The sequence below is a fragment of the Carassius gibelio genome, chromosome A2, assembly GCF_023724105.1.
Source record: "Carassius gibelio isolate Cgi1373 ecotype wild population from Czech Republic chromosome A2, carGib1.2-hapl.c, whole genome shotgun sequence".
Lineage (NCBI taxonomy): Eukaryota > Metazoa > Chordata > Actinopteri > Cypriniformes > Cyprinidae > Carassius > Carassius gibelio.
Window position 1 is genome coordinate 17,638,176 of NC_068372.1, and position 21,798 is coordinate 17,659,973.

General features: G+C 37.7%; 1 protein-coding gene across 1 annotated transcript in view; it reads left to right on the forward strand.

Annotated features, from left to right (window-relative positions):
- Positions 1–1,730: 1,730 nt before the first annotated feature.
- The window catches only part of LOC128029240 (cadherin-7-like), a 52,155-nt gene continuing 32,087 nt past the window's right edge, over positions 1,731–21,798 (forward strand). Inside the window, exons 1-3 of the mRNA XM_052616888.1 lie at positions 1,731–2,125; positions 7,584–8,045; positions 21,136–21,430. Of these exons, the coding sequence (XP_052472848.1) occupies positions 7,806–8,045; positions 21,136–21,430 (535 nt within the window). The 5' untranslated portion in view covers positions 1,731–2,125; positions 7,584–7,805. The remainder of the gene's footprint in view (positions 2,126–7,583; positions 8,046–21,135; positions 21,431–21,798) is intronic.

Consider the following 21,798-nt stretch of genomic DNA (forward strand, 5'->3'; position numbering starts at 1 on the left):
ATGAAACTACATATATTAATATCCAGTGCAGATTTGATGTTAAACAGCTCGTTCAGTTAATCGCAGGGTGTCTCAGTGATCAGCCGTGAAACGGTGATTCTGTTCAAATTCCCTTTAAAATCCTAAATGATTCCCTTTGAGCTAATTTGACCTGTTTCCCTTACAGCCCTCAGCCAGAAGGTTGTCAGTGTGAAGAAGGTTTACCTTCCAACATGACAATGACTCACAGCACACAGCAAAACTGAACACACAGTGGTTGAAGGAGAAAAAAGTGGATGTCCTTGCATGGCCGCCTCAGAGCCCAGACTGAACTCTATCGAAAATCTGTGGAAGGACTTGAAGACTGCAGTCCACAAACGGTCACCATCGTATTTAACTGAACTTGAGCAGCTCTTCAAAGAAGAGTGGGCAAATATTGCAAAGTCCAGATGTGCACATTTAATAGAGACAGAGACAGATCCCAAAGGACTAAAGACTGTAATTAAAGCAAAAGGTGATTCAAATACTTCCTTTTTCCAACTCCGTGAGGGAGTGAGCTCAGAATATTGCCAGAACCCAGAGTACTTCCCATATATATATATATATATATATATATATATATATATATATATATTTGTGCTAGTAAAGCTACCTGTGCCGAATTGGTTGATTATCTGATCATGTTCCTCCCTTTGCCCCAGATCCACTCCATGTTTTTGAGTCATGCTTTATACTCACCGGTGAGAAAACCCCCGGTCAAAGCCATTATGAGGCAAAAATTTTTTTACTTTTATCAACCCGCTCCTTCTTGCTACAGGAATATAATACACAGCTTTGCTTCCATTGCAAGGGATAAAATACCAGTGCTCTTCACTCCAGGCAAATCTACTTCCTCTCAGCACTGCACACATTGAACACTGACAAGCGGACTGATAAAAACAGTGAAACATCCCAGTGCTGGATCCGAAACTGAAGGCAGTTACCTGGCTGTCCAGTCATTCACTTATCAGGCAGTATGTTTTGTGTATAAAGGCAACGCTTATGGAAAATGGTATCAGATAGGCTTCCAAAGCACCATGTAATAGTAAAAAAAAGTGAGTTTTAGAGAAAATCAAGGTAGAAGGACATGACTTTTTCTAGGTACATGGTAGGTATAGATATATACGCATACGCAATCACACTTACATATCACATGCATGTAGCCTACACTCTCAGAAATAAATGTACAAAAGCTGTCACTGGGCAGTACCTTTTAAAAGGCTAATTAATATGTACTGTGCTGTAAAATAATATGTACTCTGTATACACACACACACACACACTCAGACACACACACACTTGGGAGTCTTTTGAAATGTTTTAGTGAAATGAAATAATCCAATATATTCATGTTATGGCGTTAAACTTTTAATTAATTTTATGGTATTAATACTTATACCTTTGTCACTGGACAGGTGACAAGAATTAAAATATCTCCCTCGTTTCAAATTGCAGATAAAGATTAGGTTTGGCAACTTGTAAATAAATAAATAAATAGCTTAAATAGCTTGAAAAAAGTAAGGTCTTGAACCCACATCTCGGGAACATTGACTCGTCCTGAAGAGGTTTTAATTTGGTCCCTCTCTGCACACTTAGGCCCCTCAGTGCACCCCCCACCCCTAGAATCGCCACGGCACCTTGGATACGGTGACTGACATCAGCACCTCCCCTCAATAGGATGCTCCCGTAGCACACTAACAGAGACTTGTCCATTTTGTCAACCACTTTCACTAGAGACAATAAGTAGCTCGTAACCACCGTTTTCCCAGAGTTTGTGGGGACTGAGTCTCCCGAGGCATGCTTCACGGATGGCCGACAGTGTTGCGGTCCCTTTGTGAGTCTCTCCACAGTGCTCTCCCCTGGCTAAGGTTCGCTGCAGCTGTGGCTTCTCAATAGGGCTTATTGTAGACGCGCGGAGTGTGCGCGAGCAGCGCAGTGATTGAGCGGAACGGAGGGAAAGACGCCTGTAGTGCAGGGATGCTCCTGAATATGTTTCCTTCACTCATTCGGGAAGAGCGCGTCTAAAGCGGCAGCGACGTGACGGGATTCTTCTGCATTTACACAAGAACATTCACAGTTTATCAATTTGAAAGACCAGAAGGAAAAGGTGAGTCTGATTTATGCGGTGTTTGCTGAGCTGCAATACTGTACGGACTGAGTGTATTTGCGGTGCCTGATTACACATTAGGAATCTACAATATCATCTTATAGCAATTTAAAAGTTGAGAAATGGCAATACTATTGTGACGTTATTTGTTATTATTAAGATGATTTCCTTAAACGTACTTAAAGTAGGCTATATCATAAATAATGATTAAGGGAATATAAGGGATTGATAAATATATACGAATAAAATAAAATGAACGAAACCTTTTAAATTGAATCTAACGCTAATATTAGCTATATTCACACGATATGCACTTTCAAATATTGTCGAACAGTGTGGTCAGCATTAAGATCTGAAAGTTTCTCTCAGTGGCTGTGATGTTTTAATATTCAGCGCTTTTCCCTCAGGAGCATCTGTGATGTTATAAAAGTTAAGGTCTGGCAGTCAGCATATTCAAGGAGTCGCTACGAAGTACAATTTCTCAGTCCTAAGAGCAATGCTTGGGACCTTGCCAGGGACTCGCATTTGTGATGCAAATACTGTCGTTTGTAGTGTGACTGTGAAAGACTTTTTGATGTGAAAATACCTTGGTGTGAGTTAGAGGTTTTGTTTTGTGTGCGTGGTGTTATAGCAGAACAAGAGCGGATATCACAAGTACAGAGGTGCAGATTTTCCTCACACCTTCGTATCGATACCTTCCCGTCAGGACGCCACTGCAATGCCAACGACAGCACGGAAGGCTCTTAGTGGAAACTTCGATTGTAATGTTAAGCTGACGGCCGCTAGGTGGCGCGTTGAGTGAACTGTTCGGCCAACTTGATGTGGCTTTGGGTGGGTGTGTGTGTGTGAGTGTGTTTCGTTGCGAAGTAAATTTTAGTATTATTTGTAGAATATGTTTAGATGTTCTTGTGCTGTTGCTTAATTGTTACTATTGCTTATTTCCTGACTTTACATCTGGTTGTAGTCTGTTTGCACTTTAGTTTGTGCCCATGCATAGACTGGGCTGGCGTCAGGGAGGGGTGACCAAGAATATTAACCTGGAATGTGGGGGTCCCAATAAGATTTTATATAGCGTAGGCGGCTGTCGTGTAGTTTTTTGGGCCCTTAGGAAAGATTATGAAAATGAGAACCAATGGTGTAAAAATGGTATGAGATTGATGTCATTTGCCAAGTCATACTATATACTGGAAAAAACATTTTCACTTAAATTACAAAGCAAGTAACATATTAAATTAAACATGAAATGTTGAAATAGAAAGACTAAAACAGTATTTCGTGTAAAATGTACTTTAGGAATCTTTGCTTTAGTTACATCTTTGAAAAATAATCTTTTACATTGTAGATCAGATAAGAAGTGCAGTATGCCTGTGTCGGAAATTAAAAATGTGCAGATTTTTTCAGGGATGGTCTTGGGGTGGCCCACCCATACATATTTTGATCAAGGCCTTTTAATAAATTTTTTTTCAGGCGTACCATGAAACTCTGCAAGAAAATCATCTTTTTAATATATATATTGTAAATGTATTCTTTATTAGAATTTACATCTTGCCTGCTCATAAGCAATAATATCCAGCCCAGATTTTTGCGAAATCTTGTCGTTGTCACCCTCAAGAGTCTGCACGGCGAAGGGCTGCCATAATAAGAAGGCCATATGCTACCAGTCCACACTGTGCTGTGTTTGATGTCCAGATGCCAGGAGCCTTGCTTTGCTCTGTGTTGGAGCATACTGTCCCTGGTGTGTGCCACAATCGCTCTTGCACCACAGGGGGATATGACTAAAGAGTGTGCTGAGATGGGGTTTTGGAGCTGAATCGCTGGCTGTGGCTGTGGGCACTCTCTCACAGGGTGGTCTGCGCTGAAGCCTCAGCTCCTCTCGTCAGATGGCATGGGGGGCTAATGAGACTTCATCATCCTGTCCCAGACCATTTGGGCGATCTGTGCTGAACACAAAGTCCGGGGCCTCAGCCAAGCCCGACAGCGAGCAGATTCGGGCAGGGAAAATTTTTTAGTGGGGAGCTGGAAAGAAAAGAGGAACAAATGTAGTAGAGTCAGAGCATGGCATATTGTTGCCTTGTACAGTAAATCGGTTTTAAGTCATGATCCATTTTTTTGATTAGTCTAATAATTGGTGAAAAATCGATTGAAACCATAATGGGTTTGGGAAGGATCCTAATGCAAAAAACACAGATTTGAATGTTTAACACACACACGCACGCACACACACACACACACACACACACACACACACACACACACACACACACACACACACATATATATATATATAGTGCCAGTACAGATTGTTTTAAACTAGAGCGTCACATTGATAAACAGGAAAATAACAGTGTTAATTTTGTAAAATGAATCAGTTATGAATTAACAGTTATGAAGCTGTAAAAGAGCTCAACAGAGGATGATAGAGTGCAACTGTTGGATTCCAGAAGTAAATACTCCACTCATGTTCTCCATAGGGAAACAAATTTTGAATCAAAACCTTTAAAGAGCTCCAAGATGCTTTTGTGCAGTCTATTTGCATTATTTCTACTTATTTTTTTTTTATTTTTTTTACAAAATCATGTTCAACAACAAAATTCATGGAGAATAACTATACTACACATGATGCTGTACAGAATGATGCCCTCACTAACTATTACTTAAACAGTCTTGTATCTCTGTATTTTATTTTTCTATGGGAAAAAATAAAAGGGAAAGAAAGAGACAAGCAGGACAAACGCAGCTACGAATTTGGGCAGGCATTAAGTCACTCTTTTGTGTCATTATTGAACTTCATTTAATTCGGGGTTGTTTCAATTCAGTTCAATAAATGTGTTGATGTTGCAAAGTTCATTAGTTATAAATCGAGTTAAATTCAGCTATAACAAGCTCTACAGAAGGCAGTAGTGTCGTTATACAGCTCATGTCAGTTCAATGTTGATTCAGTTCAGTTCATTAGCTGTGTCGATGTTTCAAATGATCTAACTAAGACTGTAACATGATGCCCTCACATTAATTTCTGAAAAATCGGATGGTATTTCTTTCTGTTAGGTTGTAAATCCTTATTTTTATTATTATTGTTGTTTTACTTATATAGTATGGGACCTAAGCAATTTGAGGAATTCTGAGAAAAGCAAACATGTTCTGTAATATTGCTTCAGACACATAACACAAAATCCCAGGGCTTGTCTCCTATGTCCTTGTTTGTTGTGTTTTAATGCAAGCTTGATAAATGATCCGTATCACCTTCCAGCTCTCTTTATTAGCCTCCGCTACGCTATAAGCATTCCAGACTCGAAGCTCTTTTTATTTTGCAGTGGTGTCATGTGGCACTTCAATGAAACTGTTCGAGCTCTGAGATAATTGAGACGTGTAGCGGATTATTTTGCCATAACTGTGTTTTCTTGATACCCGTCAGCCATTTTTGAAAACTTTTGTTGAATCTACACAGTCAGACGCGCCGAGATCTAATCAGTCACTAAGCACTTGTAATTCCCCTATAAAGTGAAGCTTACGATAGAGATTACAGGCTTTAGATGAGACTTTTCCCCACTGAGGGGTCCTGGCACTGTGGTCTTCAGAAGCAAAGCGCAGGACGTTCTGTTCTCCGTCAGCAGCGCCGGCCCTTTTGAGCTTGAAGGCAATACAAAGAGGGAATGGATTCCCTGAGGGATGCTTTGTGATTTACTCTTCTGTTCACCTTCTGAATCCCAGCTTCAAATATGCTATTATTTAGCACAGTTACAGCATCTGTCTTATATAGCTTTAATTCTCAGATGTGTTTTTACACCTTTTATTTAAACCCTATATTACCATCAACACTTTATAATAAATGTAATTATTTAACACTTTCAGATAGCATCATTGTTTGAAGCCCATCTAAACTGCAGGGAATATTATAATAAATCTTCTGCACATGGTGCGATAATTGCAAGGTTTCAAATAGCCATGGACACTAAACCCAATATGGGAGTTTATCTGTCTGTAAAGCGTAGGTCAGATCTCATCTTTTTTTGGACAATGAGGGATTTCCGTGTAGATTTCGACATCCTCTTCAACATCAAAATAAACTGTTGGGGCGTGAATCCTGCTGCTGTGGGTTTGAACTGCTGGAAGGACAGATTACTCTAGAGAACGTATATGTGCTGTACCCAAATCCCTTTTGAACTATTTTTTTTTTCCAGACTTGTAAGTGTTTGACTTTAAAAGAATTTTAGAAACACCTAAAAGGCTCTCATGGACCGAGAAGCTCCAGGGACCCCTTAGGAGAAATTTGTGCCTGGAATTCAGTCACTTCAACTTAGAGTGCACACTTTTAAATTGTAGTTCTCCTTTGCAATTTGGAGCATGAGGGGGTTTTTTTTATACACTATAAAAATCCAGTGTCACTTAGCATAACACACTTTTACGGTGTAGTGGGGCCTTGTCGTTCTTAGTAGCAGTTCTTAAGGTTAGGTTGTAGGGTCAAACCCAAGATGGGGCCGTTCACGAGCCACTGACATTGTGCTCTCGAGCAAAGTACTTAACCAACCCCAGTGAGTTTCAGACTGTACAAAAAGTACCATAAATCACATTGGATTGGAAAGTGACTGGTAAATGAAGAATAATCTAACAATGTGATATACTGTGAAACTGTGAGTCAATGACATGATGATTTTTTTCCTTTGAAAAATGAAATTCATCCATGTAATGCCCTAATACACAACACCACTTCTATGGATTTCCATATATATATATATATATTTCAAACTAAATCGATCAATCAAATAAAATCATTCACCTTAAAATATATCTAATATATTAAACCCTTTTTTATGATTAAGGTAATATTAAGAAAAAACTTACTTGATGGTTAGACCGTGGCATAATTATTAGTCTTTAGATTTTTTTTTTTTTTTTTTTAATGGTCCAAACATTTTTTTTTTACTTTATAAAACTGACATTAATACAGAGTAAATGTGCTTTAAATTGGATTTATTTTTAGACATTTTTATTTGATATTGACCCATATGCAGTCTTGTGTAAGCTGAGTATGATAATGGAGCTACTCTTTCCATTGTTGGGACTTGAGATGGTACATATTTGCTTTATTTCTCCAATCCTTAGCTCTATCCCTCTCCCTCTGTCGGTTTCCCCTTCCCTCCTTGGCTCCCTTCAGCCCTAAAGATGAATGTGCTCCAGTTTCAGCAGTGCTGTCACATACCCATCCAAAGGAAAAGAGCCGCATGTCCGTTTTGCTCACCTGTAGCGCTCTGCCTGCACCTGCATCTCAGACTGCAACCTCTGAAATGCCAAAAGTCATGTTGTCTTAATCTGGGGTTCAAATGTGAAGTGGTATTAAAAAATAACAGTAAATCAAGCCTGCATCTGTGCTGACAGACTCTCTTTTTGTATATTTCTTGGATTTGTTTCTTTCTCTCTGATTTTCTTCAACCTCTCCTCCTGATGTCTGTTCTCACCACAGGTTTGAGGGCTTCAGCTACAGTCATCGTTCATTCCTGTGGTCTCTCTCATCAATCACCAGTCAGACGGTCTGCTCTGTCCCCGCTACCCACGCCAGAGCTGAGGATAGTGCACAGTTTCCCAGGAGCCACTCTTAGCCTCAAGATCTTTGGTGCCTCTTCAATACGGAGGAGTGTATTTTTGAATTTCCTTCTTTTTTTACTTTCATCCTTTCATCCAAACGATGCAGATCGGCTCTGCAGTGTGGACTGGACTGAGTGTAATGACTATGTTGCTGTTAGCCCAGTGGGACATGGGCTGCTGGGGGATGACTCTGAACTCTTTCCCGCTTCGTCCGGCTCCCCTCAGGACCCTCAGAACTAGTGTGGGTGCATCTCTTCAAAGACACAAGCGCAACTGGGTGTGGAACCAATTCTTCGTCCTGGAGGAGTACACAGGAGACGATCCTCTTTATGTTGGCAAGGTAAAGCTAAATTTTTCCAATATTTAAAACGTATCAAGTGCACTGAGGTCATTTATTATGACAAATCGGGCTGAGTATTATCATTTAAATATTATTCTCTTTCTTTTTTGAATTCATTAAGTGAAAAAAGGGAAACATAAATGTAGGAATTATTAAAAGGTTGAGAAATATACTAAAACACTGAGTTGCTTTCAACTCAGTATTGTGATACTGTAATATTTTTCATCCTTTTGAGGATATTTGTGGATATTTATTTCACCCAGACCTAATGACATGTACATTTTCTGTACTAAAATCTTGTTTGCTGTGCTTGTTGTCATGATGTGGTGTTACAGCTCATTCGATCACTTTTTCATTCACCTCACCTCTGAAATGTTTTGGACTTTTTTTCTCTCTTGCATTTAGCATTCAGTCTTGTTTAAAAAAAAAAAACCCACATAAAATGAATTTTAATATCAGGTGTAAATGGGGTCTTTCATCTCATCCAGTGGCTGCCTGTTACCTTAGCTGACATGTTTATTTAGATAATGTTCTCGGGGTGCCCAGAAGCCACTAGAGCTGTCCAGTCACTCAGACTTATTTCTGTGGAGTGTACGGCAAAGTTTTGTGCCTCAACCATACACAATTTCCGTTCCTCTTAAACGTATGATGCTGTTTAAACATGACTATAACCAAGTGTGTGCTATTGTGCTTACACTAGGCATACAGGGACCTTGCTAATAATTTTAATTTTAAAGAAGTTATCTCCTAAGGAATCCAGTTATGCTTTATCTTTTGATATATGTGCTATGAACATAAGGTATAAACACTTTTGATTGCCATATTTTCTGAACTGATGTTTTGAATAGCAGTTATGTATCAGCCAATTACAAAGTGTTCCTTCTCATTAATGCCAAGTGAAATCATAAAAAACCTCACATGCCTCATGTTTCTACCATGATGAGGATTAGTAATACGTTGTGAAAATGTGTCAGTCAAACACTTAATGAAGTGCGTGTGATGAACAGATGCTCTTCCTGCTTATTTCCTATGAGAATGTTTAAATCAGTAATATATCATTACTCTAAGGTAGGGGTGTGATATAACACTGTTTTTGATCGTGGATGATTAAAATGTTTCAACGATCTTCTTTTGAAGAAATGGAATCATGGTATCGTGCTACAGTGCACATTCTATCAGTTTCAGTTCTGGCACTTCCGTTGCAATAGTACAATGTGACATACATTCTCATCTAATGTTAACTCAGAAAGTAGAGTTACACTCCCATCACTCCATTATTTGCATGTGCTTTAAAGCTTTGCGGGTTAAACATTTCATTAGCGTGCTGTTCTGACGTGCACTATTTCTGTGTACGCACACCTGAAGTGCACACAAACTAAAAAGCCTATCAAACAGCACCTGATTGGATATTTCGAACAGTTGATAGCACAACGGATATGTGCTTGTATATTAGATGTGTTCAGTTCTTCACGTGACAGCTGACTAATTGTAGTAAACATGCTGCCACTTGTCAAAGGGATGGGATTACCTAAAAATTACAATTCTGGTATTATTTACTCACTCTCATGTGGTCCAAAACCTGTATTCATTTCTTTCTTGTGCTGAACAGAAAATAATATATTTTGAGGAATATAGGTAAACAGTTACTGGTCTCATCTTTGATAGTAGGAGTAAAAAAACCAAAAAACACTAGGAAATTCACTGCGGAGCAGCAGTTTGGTTAAGCACATTTTTCAAAATAATTTTTATGTTCAACAGAATGCAGGAATTCATTCAGGTTTAAAAAAAAATGATAAATTTTTTGGGAGAAGTATCTCTTTAATGTTAATAAAACAACAAAACACACAGAGAGAAAAATCACTCACTGCTCTTGACTGAAGAACTTTAATACAGTTGCTTTAATAAGAATCAATGTGTAATTTACACAGTGAAGTGCATTATTTTGAAAATTTGTTCATTACATTTCTTGAATGCTACTGCTAAATACACCTACTGTCCTACTGTGAAAAATAAAGCACTCTTGCATTTTAATAACAGAGATAAAATAATGACATTTTATTTTTATCCACGTTGGCCTAAATGTCTGCCATTCTTTTTTAAATTTATATTTTGTTACCATGTTTTTAAAATAGAGAAATTAGTTTGGCTGTACTGCTCAGACAACTTGCAGAATAGTAAAACAAGAATCGTGAATCATGATTTTCCTCAATATTTTTCCTTCAATCCAATATGATATTTTTACCCCATCGTCCACCCCTGCTCTCTGGGTATTTTAAAAGCTTTGTCTGAAATTCATGTTCAGACACCTTAATTGAAAGCACTAGAGAATGGATGTTGACATATGCTGTTCAATCAGTCTGGGGTTTTAAAGTGTTTTAGACATCAGTTTTCCTCACATTGACATTAGTGTGTAAATTAACATGTAAAACTTTTGCATATCTGATGCATTGTTTGATCAAAACACTTTGGCATTTGGATGATCATGTGGTTGATAAATGTCTCATGTAGTGTATGATCAGACCTCTCTGATGCAATGTGGATTTTATAGTTATACTCAAAGCTACAGTAAATGAGCCACACAAAAAGGAAAAAAGCATTGTCACAATAGGAAGCATCTTTTCTTTTATGTATTGGCTCCAGACTAGCAATGTGATTGCTTTATATGCACATGCTTGTAAGTACTTAGCTCGATACTAAACGCAAAACCAGCCAAACAATTTCCCATTTTAAAGATAATGAGCCAGATACCCCAGCATGCAACCTGCTTTACTATCCTTGGCTCTTACAATACATTATCTCTCAGCCTCTACATCACACACACACACACACCTCTCTACCATCACACACTCAAACCATGACAGCCAGGTTGAACCTTATTAGATTTTGGCTCCTCTCCAATTCACTCTAGCCAGAGGGATCCGGGCAAAAGAGAAGTGACTGAACACAAATGTTTCCCCCGCACTGAATGATGATCAGTGGAGTAATGTACATGGCCATCTCTCTATCTTCCCATAGGAAAGAGAAGCCACAAATGAAATCTCTCAAAGCTCTCAAATGTTTCTCTTGGACTGTAAAGAGGTTTTTACTTTGGTGCTCTGCTTCTCAGATTAATTTGGTTATTGGTTATTTCTTGTTATAGGTCAACATCTGACAGATTTGTGACTTCCTTTGAATCCTTTATTATTTTTTTTTATTCTGGGGAAAATATCAGAGTCAATGTTCATTAGGCAGAACTGAGAACTCCATTAAGAGCAACCTCTGAGCAATAACATTTTACTCTTGGTTTCTCTTTAAAATTTCTTTATCTTTCACGTCTCAAGTGCTGAATGTATTCTCTATTAAGGCCATTGGCTGCCTGCTTGTTCTCCTTTCTTGGCTTTTATGTAGACATCCATCCTTTGATCACTAGTGAGCATGAAAGATGGTCTTATTCATCAGGATAAGGGTAGGATAATACAGATATAAAAGACAGGGTCCTCACAAACAACTTACTATGAGATCTTATAGACCATTTTCATATTCTCTTTCTTTTTATGCCTATGGCCCTTTTCATGGTATCAAGCGCAAAACAATAAAGATATGAGTAGTGGTTGAATGAAATGGGTGTTTTCATGACTGATACTGATATCCAGGCGGCAGGGAAGCTGATATGTTGATTTGTATTTATATATTTTATGTTAATACATATATTATTAATTGCAATTAAATGATGATATATATGCAAAATTACTGAATAAGCTCCTATTTTACATAATTTAATATTGAACTATATTATACTATACTGTTACATCTCAAAATCTCCAAATGGCCCAATATCAGGTAATTAAGGCTTTTTAGGTGATATACATAGTACTGTACCAGTATGTTTTTTTTAAAGAAAGTAATAGTTTTATTAATCAGGAACTCAGCATTAAATTGATCAAAAGTGACAGTAAAGAAATTTCTAATATTACATGCCGAATTCTTTCACAAAAATTAATACATTTGATTGAGCCCAAACATTTCAACAGTAGTTTATGCACACTAAATCCCAAGATTCTCTACAATTACCACTTGACATACAATATACCTGAGATTTTTGCAAGCCAAAGTCAAGTTTTGAGCCAAGTAGAAGAGCAAGAGATGACATTTGGGACACAAAAGCTTTTATTTATCTTCAGTACACAAGTTTCATACATATCACAGAAACATATCATGAGAATGATACATACAAAGTAGATAGGTGCAAGTTGTGTATTCTGACCTTTTGACCCTGCCTTAACAGTGAGCAGAGACTAATCCATGTCAGCAACAGTTGGCTTGATGATACTGTAAACTTCTAACAGCTTATTTTTATGTTTGAGCAGAAAGTTGAAAGATGCGGTATGCTCTCAAATACACGAGACGAACACACTTTCCAGGCAGAAATGTGATGTTTAGACTCCGGGCTGATAGAAGGAAGACTTTGATGCTTCCAGAGAGTAAAATAGAAGAACCTTTTGAAGCCATTTTCACATCACAGATCTCCATCATACACAGCTTGCCATTTACATCTCTTTTTTTGTTGTTGTTGTTGTTTCAAACATTTTGCAGAAAGCATGAGAAACCTTTCATTTCTGTCTCTAATCAACACTTGAAATAACATTTTCTGTTCTTGGTTTTATACTTATTGATTATCTCTCACTTGCAGGTCATGCTGGAAAACAAGATTTTTTTGTTACTCTGAACAAAGAGCAGAGCAGCGAACAGAGATATATGTGGTCGAACATACCAAAGTCGAATCTGCTCACCCGTTATTATCTGCAAAATTATACCAGAATGAATTTAATGAATATGTCTTTGCCATTTTGATATCGTACCATGAGCGACTGGGAATATTGCCCATGGTGACCTCTTTGCAGCCTGATGAATATGGATATGATAGGTCCAGCTTGAATAAAATGCTCAAACGCAAGGGATGTCAAAGAGAGCGCAATGAATAATGCATATCGGTGTCTCCGGGGTGAGTTCAGTAATATCAACAATTATTAGAAATGACCCTAGTGTCTCCACTGAAAGTACACATTCATTACAGCACTTCCAGGCGAGTTCACTTCGGAATAAGCATAAACAAGTGTCCGATGACGTTAATAGTTCCATCGCACTAAGTTACCTGGACTTGTATCCCGCCACGTAATTAGAAATCTCGCCTCTGGTTCGGAATCACAGGAATGCATCTCTGATTATCCGGCATACTGTATCAAGGCCTCTCAGCTGCTTGCTGTCCTCCCATTCCCGTATTTGAGCTTCATGGGATGTGCAGGGCCCGTCGGTTTGAATCCCTCAGCTGGGCATTGAATGCCCGATCAGGTTCTGCCTGGCTCACTGAGTGCACCAGAGAAAAATACTTTGAATTCAGCCTTAATTGGGGGGGGGGGGGGGGTGGGGGGGGGTGATCCTTTGATGATGCAGTCTGTGTAATAGCAAGGGTGGGGGGGAAGTGTTCCCAGGCCGACTTCCATCGCAGCACATTTGCATTTCCTTTTTCTTAGCCTGCCAAAAACAACTCGTAGCTCACCTTCTAAATGCGCACTTAATGAGAAGCAGACCAGAAGTACCGCCGTAACCCCGCGGCGAGGATGAGAGCTCCACACTCCTCTCCCCTTCTGGCCACCGGGAACTTTTCGTCAGCCAGGGCCGAGCAGATTAAATGCGCCCTCCGTCGTGCCCGCCCTCCCACCACATCAATGATTTGCGCAAACTGAATTAAACAAAATGAAACAGAAAAGAAAGAGCGCTTTTTATGTTGTTGATCAACAAGCGTTCCCCAAATCCTCTTTGGAGTGATTTCTAACATATGCTGGGTAATTAAATGCAGCGCTGGAGAACATGGGCCGCTTTTCATCTGCTTCCAGTCCGTACTGGTCCATGCCATGGCCATTTGTCATCAGTGCAGATGAAAGTCATTGGCTTGGCAGTCTCGGCCCAGGCTCTGGTGCCAACCTTGTGAGTATGTGTGCGCGCGCATATATGCCCGCCAAGGGGTTGGCACCTGAACACCCACAAATAGAGACGGTGAAGAAAGTGAATCGTGTCTTTTCAGATAATTAGGTGTATTGAGGGTGTCTAGTCACAGAGGAGCTTTTTAATAGAATCCGAGTAGAGTCTTTCTCGTATGGAGAGTGATATGAGCTGACACCACTGAATCTAATGACAGGGAATAAGGAATCCTCCACAATAAGGCTGAGATGTGGCTCGCACTTCATCAATGAAGAGCAGCTTGGCAACACAATAAAATACCATTTGCATTTATATAGCACTCTGCAGGTGTTGATTCAGGTGAAATATTACAACAGAGGGAAGAATCCCATGCCATGAGAGCGTATTGAAAGGCACTGGCAAATAGATCCAGTATGTAAAAAAACGATCAAGTACAAAAGACTGCCTTTCCTCACAGATTCAGTCATTTTCCTTTATTATAGACCGGATTTTAGCCCGGCTCTTGATTACCCGGGGTGGTAAGATGGTTTTGAAAGCAGAGGAAAATGACATTGGAAATGTTACATGTCTTGAGCCTGGAACAGGGAAGACAATGCATGTCTTGGTTCTGTCGTTAGACATGGGAACAGCTGCAGAATCCCAAGCTAGGTTTCTTTCACCTTTAAACTGTGAGCCAAGGGTATCTCTAAGGCAACTGTCGCTTTAATGAGTGCAGGTCTAGGCTTATGTGCTTACGCAGCGAATAAACGACAGCTGACAAACTTATAACATGATTCAAATTCAGTCCTTTATGCTGAAGGTTTATGCTAAGAGCTTTTGGTGTGAGTGTGAATCAGGGTTTGGTTCATGTGAATGCAGCTTTTCTAATCTAAATGTGTCTTAGTAGTTTATTAATTATTGATTGATGTAGTCATTTTTTAGATCATTTGCACCTGATTTTGTAGGGTGTTGGGGAAACAACTTTTTTCCACTCAAAAGTGTAGATGCTAATAATATTTCATAATTTGTCAAAAATATACATTTGACAGTGACACATTTCCCATTGTATTGTACATTTGAAGTTTATGAGAGCCACAGTAAAACCATGCATGGCTTTCATGGTAAAAGGTAACTATCTAGTTTCTAACTAAAATACTATAATTATATTCCCTTACTTCTGTTATACAGTACATTTAATACAATATACATTACTATTTTAATAATATAACAACATTAATTATCAATATACCACATTTTTGCCAAAATACCATAGTTTCAGTTAGTGTTAGTAAAGAAAATCCATGATAAATGCTGGTGATTTGTGGATTGAACAGCCTTCTAACTTTCCATTCATGGTACAATGTACAGTAGCTGCTAAGAATGTCAGCACCGTTTCATCTAGACTTAAACTAGTTTAAATCACCAAAACATGGTTTTGTTACAGCACTTCCAAATCCACATGCTTCTCTCTGAACATCACGGCACAGTTTAATAGCGATGTTAAATAGTCGACTTCAAGTACTGTAAATACTTGTGCTCTGTGTCTATTGGGTCAAACTGATAAGTGTTCCATACTACTGAACATGGTTCAGAAAAGTAGCACTCTTTCTTTCTGCTTTTGAAGAGTGTGTCACCTGATTTCTCTTATGCACAAAGCACATAATCAAAGATAGGCAACTAGCTACCTCTAAAAAAACTTAAAAAAACACGTGGAAAACTCGTAGATGATTATTAAACAAACCAGATGCTGAGTCACTGTGCTAACCTTGATGTGGCGGGAGTTTACCCTGTTCGCCAGCCTGCAAAAGAACACAGTCATCCTCAAAGAGCTATGCTAATCATGCTATCACTGCAAAAATAGGTTACCCTCTCCTCCAGGAAATGACAGAAAATATGAAGGTTGTTTGATCCAGTACTTGAAGCTAATACAACTAGAAACATTAAAAGCAGACCTACTGTTTCCATTCAGAGTTGTTTTATGATAATTTACCACAGGTCTAGCATAGTAATGTCTAACTGCGGTGTTTTTATAATGACTGTAGAAGGCTGATAAATTATGGTCTGTGTGTAGTAAAAAGCTATGGTCTGATACTGTGATATTTCTTAGTAAATACTAAGTGTTGCTGTTTTGTCAATGTCGTTAGCTTAAAAACAGTTAAAAACTATAACTGCAAATTTTAATATATATATATAATCAAAATATATATAATATATAATCAAAAATACAGTAAAAACATTGATATATTATTACTATATATATATATATATATATATATATATATATATATATATATATATATATATATATATATATATATCAATCAATGTGAAATGAAATTTTGCTGCTTAATATTTTGTATTATTTGTATGTATTTGTATTTGTACGTATAAAACTGGTAATTTCTGCACATCTATATTATGTGGCTTATTAGACAGTGTTTAATTCGCAGACAAGCGGCATGTTCATTGCTTTGATTGAGTAGATGTAGCTAATTAAGGGAGGCACCATCTGTAATATATCTTGCTGTGCGATTTTAGTCACAGCTTCTAAATCACTATGGAGAAATTACACTAAATCAGAGAGAACGCCTCGCCAGAGCCGATCACTCAAGTAATGGCATTCATATCAATTGTGTTATTTATCACGAAGTTCGTTTCAGTTTGAAATTCTCTCATTAGGTGGGATTGTGAGGAAAGTAATTGATGTGCGCTGGCAGGCAAGGCAGTTCCACGTTTGCCATATCCATAATCTTTCCGTATTTGGAGGGAGTGAGAGCGGGTAAGAGACAGAGCATCATATTAAGGGCACCCCTGCAGGATCCAAGAAGGAGACAGATGAACATAAATTAGCTGTGTGTAAAACAGGCAGCGTTTGTAATCTCACGACGTAATTGGGCTCGCTGGTTTGCCAGAGACAGATGACAGGGACGTAATGACAGTCTTCATTTATCTTCTGTATTGACGTGGAATGTGTTGGCAGCGTGAGACTGGTCCCAGTCCAGATGAAGGAAACGCTATGTTGTTCTATCATCTCCGTCAACAACAACCCACATTGCTGATTTACACACTCAGACATAGCATGACTCAGCCAGTTTGGTAGGGGCGGCAAGATTGCCGGTAGGTTTAACTACAGGCTGAAAGAGAAAAGGTAAGCGCTCATACCAAGACTTCACGGTCCTAACTGGCTTCCTCATGTAGTTCCCTCCTCAGGCTCGGTTCCTCCTTCCTCTCCTTCCTGTTTAGCTTGTTGATCTTGTTCTCAGCAGCTCATTAACGTGCAACTTTAGCCTTTCCATCTCTCCAGTTCTTATTTATTTTTTATCTCTGAGCTGAAAAGAGCCAAAGGGTGAGAGATAGAGGACTAAGTCAAGAGACGACCCAAGGGTTGCATTCCTGCATAGGAGAGTGATTCACGGTTTCATCATATTCGCACGCACACAAACATATAAGCTATGCTCAGAAAGCTGTCTGAAAACATGTATAATATCGATTTGAAATACTTGGCACAGACATTTAAATGTCGTTTTAAGTTCTAATGTTGTTTTCTTTCCTGTGTTGGTAGTGTTTCCTGTCAGTGGTGGCTTGTGGGTTTCAAAATAGAGGAGGCACACAAACTGTATTGGTCTGGGGATCTCTGCTGATTATTATTATTTGCTAAACCACTTTAAAGTTACTTTTTGGTTGCTTTTAGTCGGAAAACATAAAGAAAATGACAAACATACAGCAAGGTAATATAATTCAACTTACCTGGCCTGTCACTTGAAGCAACCATCCATCCCTTCTTAAAAGTCTGTGTTAAAAGAGCTGACTGCTGTAATGTTAGCCTTTATCCAGCTTAGGCGTGTTCTCCCTTTATTTTTACTTGTATATACTGTTTGAATGACAGTTTGGTAAATCTGTTGGTGGTCAAATATCACTACTCATAAGTAATTGGTACATTATCAGCGCAGCGGGAGACGTTAAGACTAATAGCACGTAATTTATGTCTCTATGATGATTGGTTGATATACCAGAAGGGAGGCTAGCCTCCCCTGTAAGGTTTCTTTTCTCAACACTCCTCAGCGCTGAAAGAGAACACGCTGATTGGATAATTATTTTTAACAATGGTACCAATGGAAACAATGGCACGCTTAGTCTCCCCGGCCTCCCTGCCTTCTCTAACATTAGCGGTTGTAATTACATCAGCAGATTTGGCACATTTGTGATAGAAAAGCAGAGCTTTCCAACTTCAGTAGGGTATTACAGCTGTGAAATTACAAACAAAAAAAACACATTGTGAGACATCAACTGAAATGAATTATACATTTTATTAACATTAAATCATCCTCATCACATTTTCACCTCAAAAGACATGAATCGTGATTTGCTACTTGGTAGTTGGTTGCATTTCACATTAGGATGAGGGACAGTCTCATCATAGAGAGAAAAAAAAATCTATGTATTTCCAAATAAGTCATCAATTATTATTATAATATCTATTTATATTTTTTTAGCAAATACACTGCTTTTCAAAGGTTCATGTTCAGATTCATGGTTCATGTATTTTCTTATGTTTTTATGCTCACCAAAGCTGCATTTATTTGATTAAAAATACAGTAAAAGTTATGAAATATTATTTCTGTTTAAAATAACTATTAATATAATTGCTGTTTTCTATAATTATGCATTTTTGAATGTAATTTTTTCCTGTGATGGCAAAGCTGAATTTTCAGCAGTCATTACTCCAGTGCTCAAGAAACAATGCTTCTTATTATTAATGTCGTGCTGATTAATATTGTGATGGAAACAGTGATACGTTTTCAGGATTCATGGATGAATAGAAATTTCAAAAGAATGGAATCTTTTGTAACATTATAAATGTTGTTAATGTGACAACTTTTTGAACTTCTGAGAATGGTACTTCAATACTGATAATAGGTTTGACAGCTTTATTCAGATGAAAATATATGTACATTTATTGAAATAATTTTAGATGAGTTTGCGAGCTGGGGTGGTGTAACTGAGCGCACAGAATCTAATGATCTGCAGTCATCATCATGGTGAATTATGGTCAAAATAAACATTACAAAAAAAATAAAAAATTCCAGAGCTGAGCCACACAGCAGTCATCAGACCAGTGTTGGCCTCGGTGAATTGCCAGCACTGACATCCAAACACACATTTACTTTGATTAATTAGCCTCAAGTGTCATTAGCGCGCTCGGTTCCTGCACTGAAACAATTGTAATTTTTGATTAACTGACATCATATGTGGAGCTGCGCTGTTTTATTGGCAAGTAAACGGCAACCTAAACCAGATGTGACTAGATGGGAGCTTTTTGTTTCCTTTTTGTAGTCCTGTGGTGTGACAAATGAATAAAAAATACAGTTCCATATAGAGAATGTGGTCATAAACTGCATGTGCAATATAAAACCATTAGAATAATGTTGTTTGAAATGGTTTTAGATGAATTATAGCATGTCACACCACAGGACACTGTTTGCCATTTTCCCAAATTCAATCATGGGTTTACTTTGTCCCTTGAAAGCGATGCAGCTATGGTGCACTAGCCTATCATTGTGAGTCTGTGAGCATCATAAAGACTTATGATATGAAAGGACTGCTTAAATGAAGCAAACAAGTTGTCTTTTCATACCAGCTAGATCCTGTACATGAAAGTATAAGAATGTGGATTTGAAGACAATATGTATATATATATATATATATATATATATATATATATATATATATATATATATATATATATATATATATATATAAAGGAAAGAAAAGCAAAGAGAGGAAAAGCTAAAGACTTGGCTTATTATCCCCCAGAGAGGGAAATAAAATATAATTCAAGAAATAAACAAGTTAATAAAATCACTCAATGCTGGTGACGGAAATACCAAGTCAGCTGCCATAAAATGGTAATGGCATGAGAAAATTTCTGGACTGCCAATTAAATTGAACAGTTTTTATGTATATTACGAATGTGCATTTTTGGCACTATTTACATGATTAACACAATGGTTAATGTAAAATAACAAACCATGTATTGTCAGGCTTTTCACAAAACAACTGTACACTCATAAATCTGACTAAACATTCAGAACAGAACCACTGACCGTGAGATTTCTGAGATTTCCCACTGCCGTTGTTGTTTAGATTTTTTTAATTTATTTTTTTAGTTGGAAAATAACTCACAGCAACAGCATCTCAAGCCATATTCTAACAAGGAAAGATGGATTTTATTATTATATTATTTTAATTTAGTCAAAGGGATTTAAGGGCAAAAATGCCTCTAAATTTGAAAAAAAAAAATGCACAAACAAATTAAATCTATTAGTCTGTTGCTAAATAAAGTGAATATGAATAGACCGTGTTTTACATTTTAGGCGTTTTTGCAGTGTTGCACATTTTAACCAATCACAAACAATTCTGTTGAGTTTAGGAATGCAATGGCCAATCAGAGGCATTCAGATGAGTCATCATTCAAATGTATGCGTTTTGTTGAGTGCGTGCGCTTTCGATGACTGAATTCCGAACTCTTGCAAATTCTCTCATCATAAACAAAGCGCAGATGTACTGTACGTACAATGTAAGTAAGAGATTCATTTCACAGTGTATACAGCTTCAGTGATAATAACTATAGTTTTGCTTTTTTTTGAGAGTGCTTAAACTTGCCATAGATCAATGTTAGTGATTTTATTTTCTTTATACAATTTATACGCTGTTTGAATAACCGTGGAAAGGAAACATATACTGTAATTATTTATTTCGGATTTTTTTTTTATTGTAAAAACTTTTTTTTTTTCGTACTTGACACCCATGTCTTATTCTTGCCTAAAAAAGGGGGGTTTCTAATGTTTAATACATTTGGCTGCTTTTAGCCTTACCCTTGAATATGTTCACCCTCCACCTGTGCATTCATGTGTTCTGAAATGTGTGAGGAAGAATAACTTGTGAGATTTGACATTTATTCAGTCCATTCTCTTTTGTTGACTTGCACAAATCTGCTGGAGATGGTTTATCCATTCATTATTTAAAGCACTGCAGAAGTACTTTCTCATGAGTAAACACAATTACTGGCATTATTCATTACTATGCTAACTAGACAACCGTTACAATGATAATAGATATGAATGTTTTTTCATTTCTTCTTCTTTCCCTGTAGCTTCATTCAGATGTGGACAGAGGGGAGGGCAAAGTAAAATATGTGCTTAATGGTGAAGGTGCAACCTCTATTTTCACCATCGATGAGAACACAGGTGACATACATGCCACGAAGCGCCTGGACCGGGAGGAACAGGCCTACTACACACTGCGAGCTCAGGCCCGAGACCGTGCCACCAACCTGCCAGTCGAACCAGAGTCTGAATTTGTTATCAAAGTGCAGGATATCAATGACAATGAGCCCAAGTTCCTGGACGGCCCTTACAATGCTCAAGTTCCCGAAATGTCTCCTGTTGGTAAGTGCCTTGGATTTATCCATACAAAACCAAACACCAAAAAGGGATGTTAGGAATACACAATATATATGGTTATAAAATATATAGGTTTTTAAAGTTATTTACTAGTATTGGTTAATTGTGGACATTTTCATGTTCATTTTCTTTAAGGGAGCATTATATGATGGCAGAGGTAATGTAAACTTAATAAACTTAAGGTTGATAAACTTACAACAAACACAACATTTTTTTAATTCAATGATAAATTTTGATTATGGTTAACATTTATCAGTAATCAGTTATAAACATAAAACTAATATAAGCTCTTCGGCCATGATTTAAATATTCGGTGCATCCATAACAGATATTTTGACATCCAGTTTCAAAAT